General features: G+C 40.5%; 1 protein-coding gene and 1 pseudogene across 1 annotated transcript in view; both read right to left on the bottom strand.

The window, feature by feature from the left end:
• Positions 1–8,061, bottom strand: part of VPS26A (VPS26 retromer complex component A) — a 46,338-nt gene extending 38,277 nt beyond the window's left edge. Inside the window, 3 exon segments of the mRNA XM_076010060.1 lie at positions 252–401; positions 7,738–7,821; positions 7,823–8,061. Coding sequence (XP_075866175.1) covers positions 252–401; positions 7,738–7,821; positions 7,823–7,840 — 252 coding nt within the window. The 5' untranslated portion in view covers positions 7,841–8,061.
• Positions 8,062–12,605: 4,544 nt separating this feature from the next.
• On the bottom strand, positions 12,606–13,558 carry LOC105870347 (transmembrane protein 69 pseudogene; annotated as a pseudogene).
• Between the last annotated feature and the right edge of the window lie 69 nt (positions 13,559–13,627).

Below are 13,627 nucleotides of genomic sequence, written 5' to 3'. Positions count from 1 at the left end.
AGAAGCTAGACAGATGTACACAGTTACAAACAGAAAATTTTGCATGAAATTTAGAGACTCTACCCCTTAACGCCTTCCTGGGTAAGAATCTTTCCTGTAAATGTTCTAATCAATCAAGGATTTTAGCTGACCTTCAGAAAAAAAATTTTCAGCTCTAATAAAATCATTCAAATTTAGAAAAAGCACAGACCATTTTGATGACTAATTCTAATATCCTACAACTAGGTAATTTTGTCAAGCAAAAGATTTACCTTGCCTGAAACAGATTCTCCATCATAGAAGAGATAGTGTTTTTCTACTTTGCCATCTTCAGTTTTCATTTCTGCCATTTTCCTGGTTTCTCCATCATTAAGGACAATATCGATCTCACAAATCGGACCAAAAAAGCCTCCAAGAAAACTCTGAAATAAAATGAAAATGCTCATAAATATCATGTTTAGTCACTACATTTTGTAATACGAATTTAATTACCTATGACCTATCATTAGACTGCAAATCGGTGAGTTCACAAGAAAATGGTAAGAATTTATATCAAATGCTACATCAAAACTGAACAAATTGATTATAATATGCATATAGTTAACAATACTGTACACTTAAAAATCTATTAAGAGGGTGGATTCATGTAATGTGTTTTTTGCCACAAAAAAAGACAAAACCCTAAACAAATTTAAGCACGCTATAATTTCAATCATTTCCATTGGTAACCACTGTAAATACTCAAATACTAACACATATCAGAAATCTAAGAAGTTAATTCTTAACATCTGGACTTGAAAAGTTACCTTTAGTTATACCTGTATCAGGTGCTTTCATTATATAACTTATACAATTCAAATTACTCATAAAAGCCCAAATGAATTATTACAATGTACTGCTTATTATAAAATCTACTGCCATAGTAGGTCTGAACAGGGTATGTTACACTGTGTAAGCCCTCAGAGTAAAATTGGCTCTAATGGAGGAAACTTATAAAATTTGTGTTAATTTTTCCAAAAAAATACATACTTTGTTCTGTAAATCCTAAATATGACAAAAATAAAGGATGAAGATCAATTGCTTATCAATACTAAAACACATTAATTGGTAATAACACAGCATTCATTAGCAATTTTGATATTGGATATAGTTATGGATTATTTTGCCACCAATGAAAGTCTTCTAGTCTTTTTAAATTTACAGAGAATAATTTCCTATTATGTTATCCCACATCCCTTCTTACTGTGCCCTACACAACAGCAAGAGCAATCTTTTAAAAACATAAATCTGATATCACTCCTTGCTTACAAATGCTTCAATGGGCTAGTGTGTAAACTGTAACAGCAACTGTAGAAAATAGTTGGGCCATTACCTAGTAAAGCTGAAGATGTATATATCCCATGACCTAAACAATTCCACCCCTCAGTATATATCCTAGACATAAACTCATACATACATACATGAACCAGGAGACAACTAGAGGAATGTTCATAACAGCACTGCTCATAAAAGCCTCAAACAATCCAAATATCAATCAACAAGAGAATGGATACATAAATTTTAGTATATATAGTCATACCATGGGAATACCAAACAGCAACAGAATTAAAGACATACAACTACACATAAGGATGAATCTCATAATGTCCAGTGAAGGAGGCCAGACACAAAAGGAATATACACTATATGATTCCACATATACAGTAAGTCAAAAACATGTGAGGTACAATACAGTATTAGAAGTCAGGAAGTGGTTGAAAGAAAGCACAAAGGGTTTGGGGTGGTATTAATAGTAATGTTCTGTCTTTTCTAGCTGAGCACTTAATACTCGGGTATGCTTACTTTGTGAAAATTCATCAAGCTATACACTTGTGTACTTTTTTATAGTTAACTTCAATTGTTATTTTAAACACACACACACACACACAATGTATTCCCTGATGTGGCCTACATATACTTGTCCCTATCTATCTTTTCAGTCACTCAGCCTCAGATGATCGGATTTCTTTCTGCAACAACACATCACATTTGCCAGTGTTCTTCTTGTCCTAGAGCCAAACAAAGTATCCTAACTAATTCACCCTTTGAGTTTCAGTTTGACTCATCTCCTTTAAGAGGCCTTGACTTCCTAATCAAAACTGGACTCTCCAAACTTAGGTCTCACAAGGCTTATTTACAGTACCTGACTCTCCTGTAAACTCCATGAGGACAGATACCTTATCCTTTGCTCATCTAAGGCAGTGGGTGGCATTTAGTCGAAGGCATTCAAATACTTGCTGAATGTTAAATTAATTTTGAATAAACACATACCATCCTAACAATAATAAATGAATACACAAGAGAAATTAGCTGAAATGTGGAATAGTTGGTAAGATTAGCCCTTTCCCAGCAAATTAGCATTGATACAGAAGCAAAGTAGAGCATGGAACTTGTGTTAAATCTCAGTTCTGTCCTCAGGTGGCAAGGTAACAGCAAGCAAGCTAATGATGTCCTAAAGCTGTAGGACGTCTTAAAGCTGTAGGGTGCAAAGTGATACAATGATCAAATGAGAGAGAATTTTCCTAAATCCTTTATTAACAAAAGGGACTATAATTTTAAGAAACCAAATAAAAGAACTGCCAGATCGGCCGGGCATGGTGGCTCACACCAGTAATCCTAGCACTCTGGGAGGCCGAGGCAGGAGGATTGCTTGAGCTCAGGAGTTTGAAACCAGCCTGAGCAAGAGAGAGACCCTGTCTCTACTATAAATAGAAAGAAATTAATTGGCCAACTAATATATATAGAAAAAATTAGTGGGGCATGGTGGCGCATGCCTGTAGTCCCAGCTACTTGGGAGGCTGAGGCAGCAGGATCACTTGAGCCTAGGAGTTTGAGGTTGCTGTGAGCTAGGCTGACAGCCACAGCACTCACTCCAGCCTGGGCAACAAAGTGAGACTCTGTCTCCAAAAAAAGAAAAAACTGCCAGATTAGTAATTCTAACATATTCCAAAGACACAAAAAACAAACCTTCTTTTTGACTCCTTTCTGGCAACATTACAAATAACAAATTCAAATTTAACCAGAAAACTAATATTAATCGGAAAACTATTCTGAATTAATTTAGAAAAGAGAAGATGAAAAGTATCAATGATAGGTCATATGCCCTTTACTAACTAGCTTTCATACTCCAAGTCTTAAACTCAAAACTTGCTCAAAATGGCAAACTTTGAAATATTGTAGGACATTTTCTCCTAAAGGATAGAGAAATGAGACATATAAGCAGCTCAAAATCAATCAGCTGCTATTTACCAATTATCAACTATATGCAAATAACTGAGCCAGCAAGGAAGGGGGCTGTGTGGGAGGATCAATTATAAAAGGGTGGAAGACACCTCCAAGTAGTTCTGTTAGATGGGTAAACAAAATCAGGTATGTTAAAAGATAATACCAGTTGGCAGTGAGGGCAATAAGGGAATGAGCTCTCCTTCCTATGATACCCACCACATTAACTCGTGTGAGTTATAAAACAAAGACAGGAAAATTAAAATTAATATTCTCAGTCCCCCTGAAATGTCCCAGAGGTACTTCAAAGAAAACTAAAAAACTGTTTTATAGGCCAGGCACAGTGGCTCATGCCTATAATCCTAGCACTCTAGGAGGCTGAGGTGGGCGGACTGCTCAAAGTTGGGAGTTTGAAACCAGCCTGAGCAAGAGTGAAACCCCGTCTCTACTATAAATAGAAAGAAATTAATTGGCCAACTAATATATATAGAAAAAATTAGCCAGGCATTGTGGCACATGCCTGTAGTTCCAGCTACTCGGGAGGCTGCGGCAGCAGGATTGCTTGAGCCCAGAAGTTTGAGGCTGCTGTGAGCTAGGCTGCCGCCATGGCACTCACTCTAACCCAGGCAACAAAGCAAGACTCTGTCTCAAAAAAAAAAAAAAAAAAGAAGACACTATAGTAACTTTTTCCACATACATATACTTAACACATAAAGCTGCACTTATAATTTAAAAGCTGACATTAAAAGATCAAATAATCAAAAATTTCCAGCCTGAGCAAGACCCCATCTCTACTAAAAATAGAAAAAATTAGCGGGGCATGGTAGTGCGTGCCTGTAATCCCAGCTACCTGGGAGGCTGAGGCAGGAGGATCGCTTGAGCCCAGGAGTTTGAGGTTGCTGTGAGCTAGGCTGATGCCACAGCACTATAGCCTGGGCAAGAGAGTGAGACTCTGTCTCAAAAAAAAAAAAAATTAAACAAAATTTTAACAAAACTAAAATTGACACTAAAACAGTATTAAATGGATTTAGTTTTATAAAACTTCATAATTAATAATGTAATTATAAATAATTCTTATTTTGATACCATTTTTAAAAATTAAAAATTCTTAAGCATTAAAAATATATGTAGGGCCGGACGCGGTGGCGCGCGCCTGTAGTCCCAGCTACCCGGGAGGCTGAGGCAGGAGGATCGCTTGAGTCCAGGAGTTCTGGGCTGTAGTGCGCTATGCCGATCGGGTGTCCGCACTAAGTTCGGCATCAATATGGTGACCTCCCGGGAGCGGGGGACCACCAGGTTGCCTAAGGAGGGGTGAACCGGCCCAGGTCGGAAACGGAGCAGGTCAAAACTCCCGTGCTGATCAGTAGTGGGATCGCGCCTGTGAATAGCCACTGCACTCCAGCCTGGGCAACATAGCGAGACCCCGTCTCTAATTAAAAAAAAAATATATATATATGTAGGGGTGCCATTACACACCCATCAAAATAGAGGAGTGCAAATTCATGTATCCACTTTTGAAAAAGTTTGTCCTCCTCTATTCAAGCTGCAGATACACATACCCTCTGATGTAGCGTTTCCAGTCTACCCTAAGGAGACTTCCACACATGAGCACAAATGATAAGACTCACAAACATTCACTGCAGCACTGTTTGTGAGGGCCAAAACCTGCAAGCATCCCCAATTCTCACCCAATTCTCAGTGGAATGAGTAACTCATGTGCCATCTATTTCTACAATGGCACACTATGCAGTCCTGAAAACGAACAACCTAAAGTTATAGAAAACATGAATGATGCTAACAAACATAATGTTAACAAAAGATGACAAAAACAAAGCAAAAAGACTATATGCACTAGCCTTCTTCTCAATAAAGTTAAATAACAACCAGAACAGTTTAGGAATGCATTTAGATGGTAAAACTATTTTTTAAAATATTAACAATGAACCCTGTAATACTTCGAAATAATATATATAATAGAAAAAAATATATACGTAAAACTAGGTGTTATCCTCTATTTTCTGTATGCACAAAATATTTCATAACCAAAAGGAAAAAATTGACTTACTTTTCAATACAATCACAATTGCAGGGTTTTTTGGTTTTTTTTTGAGACAGAGTCTCACTCTGTTGCCTGGGCTAGAGTGCAGTGGTGTCAGCCTAGCTCACAGTAACTTCAAACTCCTGAGCTCAAGCAATCCTTCTGCCTCAGCCTCCCAAGTAGCTGGGACTACAGGCATGTGCCACCATGCACAGCTAATTATATATATATATATAAATTTTAGTTGTCCAGCTAATTTCTTTCTGTTTCTTTTAGTAGAGACAAGGTCTCATTCTTGTTCAGGCTGGTTTCGAACTCCTGAGCTCAAATGATCTGCCTGCCTTGGCCTCCCAGAGTGCTAGGATTACAGGTGTGAGCCACTGTGCCTGGCCTAGAAGGTATTTTTTAAAAGCCTACTATAGCATATGCAGAAAAGTAATAGGTTAACATTGGGTTAACATTCAGTTTTTTACATTAGGAAACTTAAAAAATGAACTAGTCTTACTAAAAGAAGCCTCCAGAAAATTGTGGATGTCTTAGATTTTAACAAGCAGACAACAGGAAAAAAAAAATATCTGCCAGGGTAGAGGGGTGAAGCTTGTCATTTTTGTTTTCCTTCTAAGGAGAGGTGAAATAAAAAGATTCCCTACCCAAAGTCTTGTTATCGAAGTTTTTTTTGTCAGGATGTGCATCTTCTGTCATTTCAAATAAAAGGTCATAAAATCAAATTTTTTCTAATTATTCACAAATCAAATAATACTTCTCCTGGTATGTGAAAGAGGAAGTAAAATACAGACTTGTCAGGATGGTGAAGACTAGAAGGGAATAAAAATTGTAAAAGGTTATGCTACATTAATGTAGACTTTTGCTGAAATTACAGAAGGCAGTTTTGAGATCTTTAAAATGTAAGACTACTACTCAGTTTTTTTTGGAAAAGATATCTTTCAAGGGAGCATGTGAGATTTTCAAGAGCGATACTAGACAATTAATATACAAGTTAAAACTCTTAGGGAGCTTTTAAAGAACTAGACTGTAATATATATGACCACAAAAACACTATAGCAATTGTTTTTATTGTTTTCTAATCTTGGCCTAAACCTCCTATCACTGACTTCAGACTAATATAAGATTTTTCACATAATTTGTAAGACATCTAGCAAAATTATATGGAGAGACATAAAAAGACAACAAGCTTTTTAGCCCTCACTGAAGAAATGTCACTAAGTACAACGGATGTAAAGAAATGCAACTCAAGGTGAAGTGGGAGGCTGACAAAATTTATTCACTTAGCCCATACATAAGCAATGAAACAGCAAATTTTCCTATATATATTATATTTGTACCCATTTCAATGTTCTAAAGCTTTATAACTTTGCTTGACAAGTATATTGAAAATAAAAATAAATTGCCCTTGAACATAATTCAAAAAGCTTATTAAAATAACTACATATATAAGCAAAAAACAGGAGGGCCTTTTAAGTTTTCTTTTCAAATTATATTCACTTAAAGAAGCCTTCCCCAACTACCTGACTAGGCAAGGCCCCCCCCATACTTCCCTGTAAGTATTTGTCACAACTGTACTTTCCACGTTAAAAATACAATTTACACAAATAAATGTTTCTCTCTCCCTAGGTTGTAAGCTATAAGAGAACAGACAGGGGCTGTTTCAGTTTTACTCCCAGCCCCTGGACACACCTAAGTATTTCTTGAATGAAAGAAAGCTCCAAGAATGAATACGTCTTTACTTTTTTTTTTTTTTAATGAAAGCAACACGACTTATGACTTTAAAACTTATTTATTCAAAATACTTTTTTTTTAAAAAAATAAACCTGACTTGGCCTTTAGTTAAAAGTCTTAAGCAGTTTATTGAACCAGTGAGCTTTGGCAAAGCAGACAGTATGAGAGTACACCTTAGGTGCTCAACGTACGCTTGCTAAATGAAACGAATTAACGAATATTACCATAAAATGAGCCAAATGAATCCAGTCTAGAAGAAATTGCCAACACACGCAAAATTCACCGCCACCACGGCCAGTTAGTGGGAAGCACCATGCTCGTGCTTCCCATTAACTGTGGCCAGAGCGCTCTGATTTCCCTCCCTCTGATTCCTAGGCCATTTCAACAACCCAACGCGTGAAGTTCATAGAATGGCTTGGGGAAGAAAATGAGAGCCAATGCTAAGCAGGCACCAAGCTGGTGTCTTTTGAGTTAAAGACGTCCCCCATTCCAATGTCCTTTTATTTTTCCTCTCCCATTTTACAAGTGTCAACATAAAGCCTGAATTGGGGTAATGCAATCTAAGACTATCACCATATCCAGGTTAAAAAATATTGGAGTTTATCAAGCTTGTGACACACTGAGTGACCAAGTCCCCGCAGAGTCCGGAACTAGGGGGACTCTCGCGTCACCCAACCTGTATGGAAGCAAGGCTGCCTGGGAGGAGCCGAGGGACAGGCTACCTTGGAAGGGGAGGCAGCGACAAGCCCCGCGCAGGCGGGGTCCGAGTCCCCCAGCCAGGGCCCCCACAGGCGGTCGAAGAACGCTTGGCAGAGGCTCCGACATGGCAGGAGAGCGTGCTGCCGCCCATAGGCGCTCCGGCCTCGCGGAGACTGGGAAGAGGCGGCGCCGCCCGCTCTTCCCCGACCCCAGGGTGGCCCAACAGGCCTAACCCGGCTCTCCGCCCTGCTTGCCCGTCCCCTCCTCCTGCGACGCCCGGCCCGCCGTTGGTCGTCCAGCCGCGCGCTCCGGGACAAGGGTGGGAGGCGAGAGCGCGAGCCGCCGCGCACTCACCATTATCAGCGCCGCTGCCGCCGCCGCCGCGTCCCCCCCACTTCACTCCTTTTCCCTCAGGAGAACTCCCAGCCCGGGCTCCCTCAGCAACTGCGCCCCGTCACGTGACCTGGGGCCGCCAGCCACACGTGACCACGCCCTTCCTCTCCTCCCCTTCCACTGCACCCAGCCGGGCTCCCGGCCTCCCGCCCCGCCCTACGCCCGGCCCTCTGAGGAGAGGCCGTTTGGAGGCGGGACCTCATGCTCCACCTTCTGAGGACGGGGCGGGGCCTCGGTGGGTGACGTCGAGTGGGCGGGCCCTGAGCGGCTATTGGTAGGCTAGGTCCTCCTGTCCTCCATTCTGTCACGGGACGGGCGGTTCGCTATCCCGCCCCTTGGCCACACCCCGTTCCTCTTGTGGGTGGAAGTTTGAGTGGCTGGGAAGGAAAGAAAGACGGAAGGAAGAATGGAAGGGTTTGTTCGGGAGGCGCTCTCCTTGGCTGGCTTGCCGGGCTGGCGAGGCGGCTGGGAGCTGTTACCCTGCTTCGTTAGGCCTCACAAGAGATGTGCTCCTTGATCCAGGGAGGAGGCGTTCGTCCACCGCTCTGGACCGCCACCCAGCTTCCCTAAGACCTTCTGGGTTTTGAGAACTCGTTAGCTTTCTCGCCTCTGAATAGAAGACCAAAAGGAAAAAAAACCTTAGGGTACAACATCCTTGGCTTCCTAAAACCCACACATAGGTCAGGTAGAGCTTGCGTTCCCAAACCCTGGCCGCGAACCGGTACCGGTCCGTGGCCTGTTGTGGTCCGGGCCGCGGAGCTCCCCCTTCGCGTCTGTGGAAAAATTATCTTGCATGAAATTTAGGAAAGGAGGGGGCGGGCGCACAGCAAGAGGTAAGCGTGTGGGGGGGTGAGCTAACATATTTATAGCCGCTCCACGTGGCTTGCATCACCGCCTGAGCTCCGCCTCCCCGACCCCCGCCCATGGAAAGATTGCATTCCATGAAACTGGTCTCCGGTGCCAAAACGGTTGGGGACCGCTGCTGTAGAGGGCTCACAAGTCAACTGTTCTGCCCTGCTCTTCTGGGAGGGGAAAAGGCCTTCCTAAAAAGTCCCACGATGCTGCTGAAGACTGCTGAAGGCTACTCGGCTTTAGCTGTATCCTCATCGCTGTCGTGTAAGCCTAGAGGACCTCACTTTGAATACAGTACTGGTTAGGATTTCATAACTTAGTGTGGAACCACCACACTGGACTCTGTACATAACCAAAGCAGAAAAAGAAAAAATTCATACTCTGAAGGCACCGTAATTTTCTCAGCATAACAAAATCCAGTTTGCGAAGCAGGGTCATAAAGAAAATCTCAAATTTAAGAAGATTGAAATCAGAATACCGTCTCTAACCACAATAGAGTTAAACTAGAGAGAAGCAGAGAAAATAGAAATTTCCATAAATATTGGAGACTGAGCAACATAATTCTAAACCTCTAGATCAAGGAAGAGAACAACGGAAATTTGAAAATAGTTTGAACTAAAAGATAATGGTAATACAACTTATTAGAATTTGTGGGATGTAGCTGAAGTAGTGCTTAGAGGGAAATCCGTAGCATTAAATGTATATATTTGGGAAAAGGTTTAAAAATCAGTAATCTAAATTTGTACATCAGGAAGCTTGAAAAAAGCAAATTAGTGTGTGGGTGGTATAGGGAGTATATGATTCAATTTTGCTATGAACCTAAAACTTCTCTAAAATACAGTCTTTTAAAAAAAAGCCCTTGTGTATGTGGTCAAATGATCTTTGACAAGACCAAAACCACTTAAAGAAGATACTTCTTCAAAGGACAATTCTTCAAAATTGATGTTGGGAAAACTTACTATCCACATACAAAAGAAAAGTTGGACCTTTATCTTACAATATACATAGAAACTAACTCAAAATGTATTAAAGACCTAAAACTATTAAACTCCTAGAAGAAAACATGAGGAAAATTTTTACGACATTGGACTTGGCAATGATTTCTTGGATGTGACACCAAAAGCACAGAAAACAAAAGCAAAAATAGGCAAATGGGACAACATCAAAGTTTAAAACTTTTGTGCATCAAAAGTACAATTGGCCAGGCACAGTGGCTCACACCTGTAATCCCAGCACTTTGGGAGGCTGAGGCAGGAGGCTTGCGTGAGTCCAGGAGTTTTTTTGTTTTTTGTTTTGAGACAGAGTCTCACTTTGTTGCCCAGGCTAGAGTGAGTGCTGTGGCATCAGTCTAGCTCACAACAACCTCAAACTCCTGGGCTCAAGCAATCCTTCTGCCTCAGCCTCCCGAGTAGCTGGGACTACAGGCATGCGCCACCATGCCTGGCTAATTTTTTCTATATATTTTTAGTTGGCCAATTAATTTCTTTCTATTTACAGTAGAGACGGGGTCTCGCTCTTGCTCAGGCTGGTCTCGAATCCTGAGCTCAAGCAATTCTTCTGCCTCAGCCTCCCGAGTTGCTAGGACTACAGGCATGCACCACCATGCCCACCTAACTTTTTCTATATATTTTTAGTTGGCCAATTCCTTTCTATTTATAGTAGAGACAGGGTCTCGTTCTTGCTCAGGCTAGTCTCGAACTCCTGAGCTCAAGCAATCCTCCTGCCTTGGCCTCCCAGAGTGCTAGGATTACAGGCGTTAGCCACTTTTAATGTTTTTATTGGCCATTAGTCTATCTCTTTTGAAAAGTTTCTGTTCATGTATTTTGCCCAATTTTTAATGGGGTTGTTTGATATTTTCTTGCTGATTTACTGGAGTTCTTTGTAGATTCTGATTATTAGCCCGTTATCAGATGTATATTATGCATGCAAAAATTTTCTCCCATTCTGTAGGTTGTCTATTTGCTCTATTGGTTATTTCTTTGGCTGTGCAGAAGCCTTTTGATTTATTCAGGTCCAATTTATTTATTTTTGTTGTTGCTGTGATTGCCTTTGGAGTTTTCTGAAAAAGAATTTTTTTTTTTAATTAGCTGGGCATGGTGGCATACACCTGTAGTCCTAGTACTAGGGAGGCTGAGGTGAGACAGTCACTTGAGGCTGGGCGCGGTGGCTCATGCCTCTAATCCTAGCACTCTGGGAGGCCAAGGCGGGTGGATTGCTTGAGGTCAGGAGTTCGAAACCAGCTCTGAGCAAGAGCGAGACCCCCATCTCTACTATAAATAGAAATTAATTGGTCAATTAATATATAGAATAAATTAGCCAGGCATGGTGGCGCATGCCTGTAGTCCCAGCTACTGGGGAGGCTGAGGCAGCAAGATTGCTTGAGCCCAGGAGTTTGAGGTTGCTGTGAGCTAGGCTGATGCCAAGGCACTCACGCTAGCCTGGGCAACAAAGCAAGACTGTCTCAAAAAAAAAAAAGAAGATCACTTGAGCCCAAGAGTTCAATATTAGTGAGTTATGATTGCACTATTGCAGTCCAGTCTAGGCAACAGAGCAAGACCCTGTCTCTATTAAAAAAGAAAATGTCAATAATGGGGGCTGATAAATCCTAGTTTAGTATGTATAAACCTAAGAAGACAAATAGAGTTCTAAAAGATCAATTGTATTAATATTTTAAACAGTGACTCAAATGGTAAAACAAACAACATGCTGAGGAAATGGAGACAAAAAGCTTCTACAAAATCAATCATCCTCTTTGCTACCTCTTTATAATTATTATAAATTTAAAGAAATATCTATAATGTAAAATGTCTGATAGTTATTTGGGTTTCCTTCACTAAATTATGAGTAGTCTCAACTATTAATTCCTGGTGGCTTGGTCCTCAGTAGCTTTTTGTTGTAATACCAGATAAGAAAAGTGACTATGAATTAGACTGTTACTCAAAAGTATGAATTGGAAGAAGCTCCCAATCCTCTACCCGCCCCGCAAAAAACCCTTGTAATTATGGTAGATGGTTGATTGACAAATAGAACCCAAAATGTAACAGAGTAAGAGTTAGAAAAAACCTACCCAAGTTATATACTATTTCCTCTATGTGCCTGATAATGCTTACTACCAGCTATCTACCTTCCTTTGTGCCAGGCAAGACTAACATATTACATTCAGTCCCTTTTAGGCTCTAAGCTCAAGAACAAAGATCATCTGGTGTTTCTATTTCTTTATCCCCAGAAACTAGCACATAGATGGTATCTTTAAAATAATCTTATGAAGTAGCTATAACACATATTTCATAATTATAATTTTCTAAGCGCCTTCTATGTACCAAACACTGGGCTAACCATATCACATACGTTGCCTCAATTAATCTTAACCACACCACTATGGGCAGATATTGTTAACCTATAGTGCAAATAATGATAATAGCCCATGTTTATTAATCACTTACTCAATGGCACTGTTCCTAGCACTTTACATACATTGATTTGTTTAATCATTTTTTGTTTGTTTGTTTGTTTTGGGGGAGATTTTTCATCTTTGTTTATTTTATATTTTTCAAGACAATTAAAACATTGAAATGTTTAAGTAGGTGACTATAAAAAGTCTGAATGAAAACTAACCTAATATGAAATGAAAAGCACTTTTCAGGAATTTTCACACCCTTGCTTAAGTACTTACTATGGAATAATGATTTCTAGAAATGAAAAACAATCTGTGAAGAATAAATTGCCCATTGGTGGGAGGGAAAAAAGAGCCAAACAGGAGTAGGAAAAGGTGATGACAAATACAACTTTATGAGGTTTACAGCCAGCATACTAGTATTATCTACAGTGTAGTTTTGTATTTATTCTATTTGACCAGGTCTCTTAGGTCTTTTCTCTGGATACATATTTTTAACTATTAAAGTGATTATAAATGAAAAAAAGGTCAATAAAGTGACTACTATCCTCAAGGGCTTTGAACCAGTTGGGATAATGTGGCAAGAGGAAAAGTTCAAGGTGCTATCCCCAAACCTATCATTACTGTGACTATGGCTTCACTGAGTCTTTCAGAAATAAGCAAGGCAAACCATGAAAACACAAGAGGAGCCGTACTATTAACTAAATTAAGATAGTCCGGTTTGGCTGGACTACCTTCTGGTAGGAAAAAACCCCATCTGACCCCTCCCAAGAAAGATAGGAAACTGGCTCCATAAGCCATCTGAGTAAAAGCTAATACAGGGATATAAGTCTTTGTCATCAGCATAAACAGTGGTGGAGCAATGAAGGGGATTAATCCTGCCAAAGTTACATATAATGCTGGCTTTGAGCTGTCAGGCAGGTAAGTGATGGTGCTTGGTGGCCTGGCTGGAAGTACCGCTTGCTTCTTCTTTTTCGTAAATCTGCATGGGGATGTCCGGTTATATGATAGCGTTATATCTTGCTCATACACACCGGAAAGGATGACAAAAGCCAAGGCCTTGGAAACCGAGGGGAAAAGTTCTGCTGGAGAGATGTCTTGAGAGAAAGTGTATCTGTTTTCCTGATGGCTCCTAGTCCCATCGGGAAAAGGTACTTTAGCCTCTTTGAAGATGCTTGAAAAGACTTCTGGATGAAGTGAAGCATACTGGGCACTATTGAAAGTCTTGTTCAGAAAGATGCCAGGCAGTTCTGATTAACGTATTTTTACAGCTA

The sequence above is a fragment of the Microcebus murinus genome, chromosome 14 (assembly GCF_040939455.1).
Source record: "Microcebus murinus isolate Inina chromosome 14, M.murinus_Inina_mat1.0, whole genome shotgun sequence".
Classification (NCBI taxonomy): Eukaryota; Metazoa; Chordata; class Mammalia; order Primates; family Cheirogaleidae; genus Microcebus; species Microcebus murinus.
The sequence above is the reverse complement of the archived record's forward strand: the minus strand, read 5'-3'. Positions and strand labels throughout refer to the sequence as shown.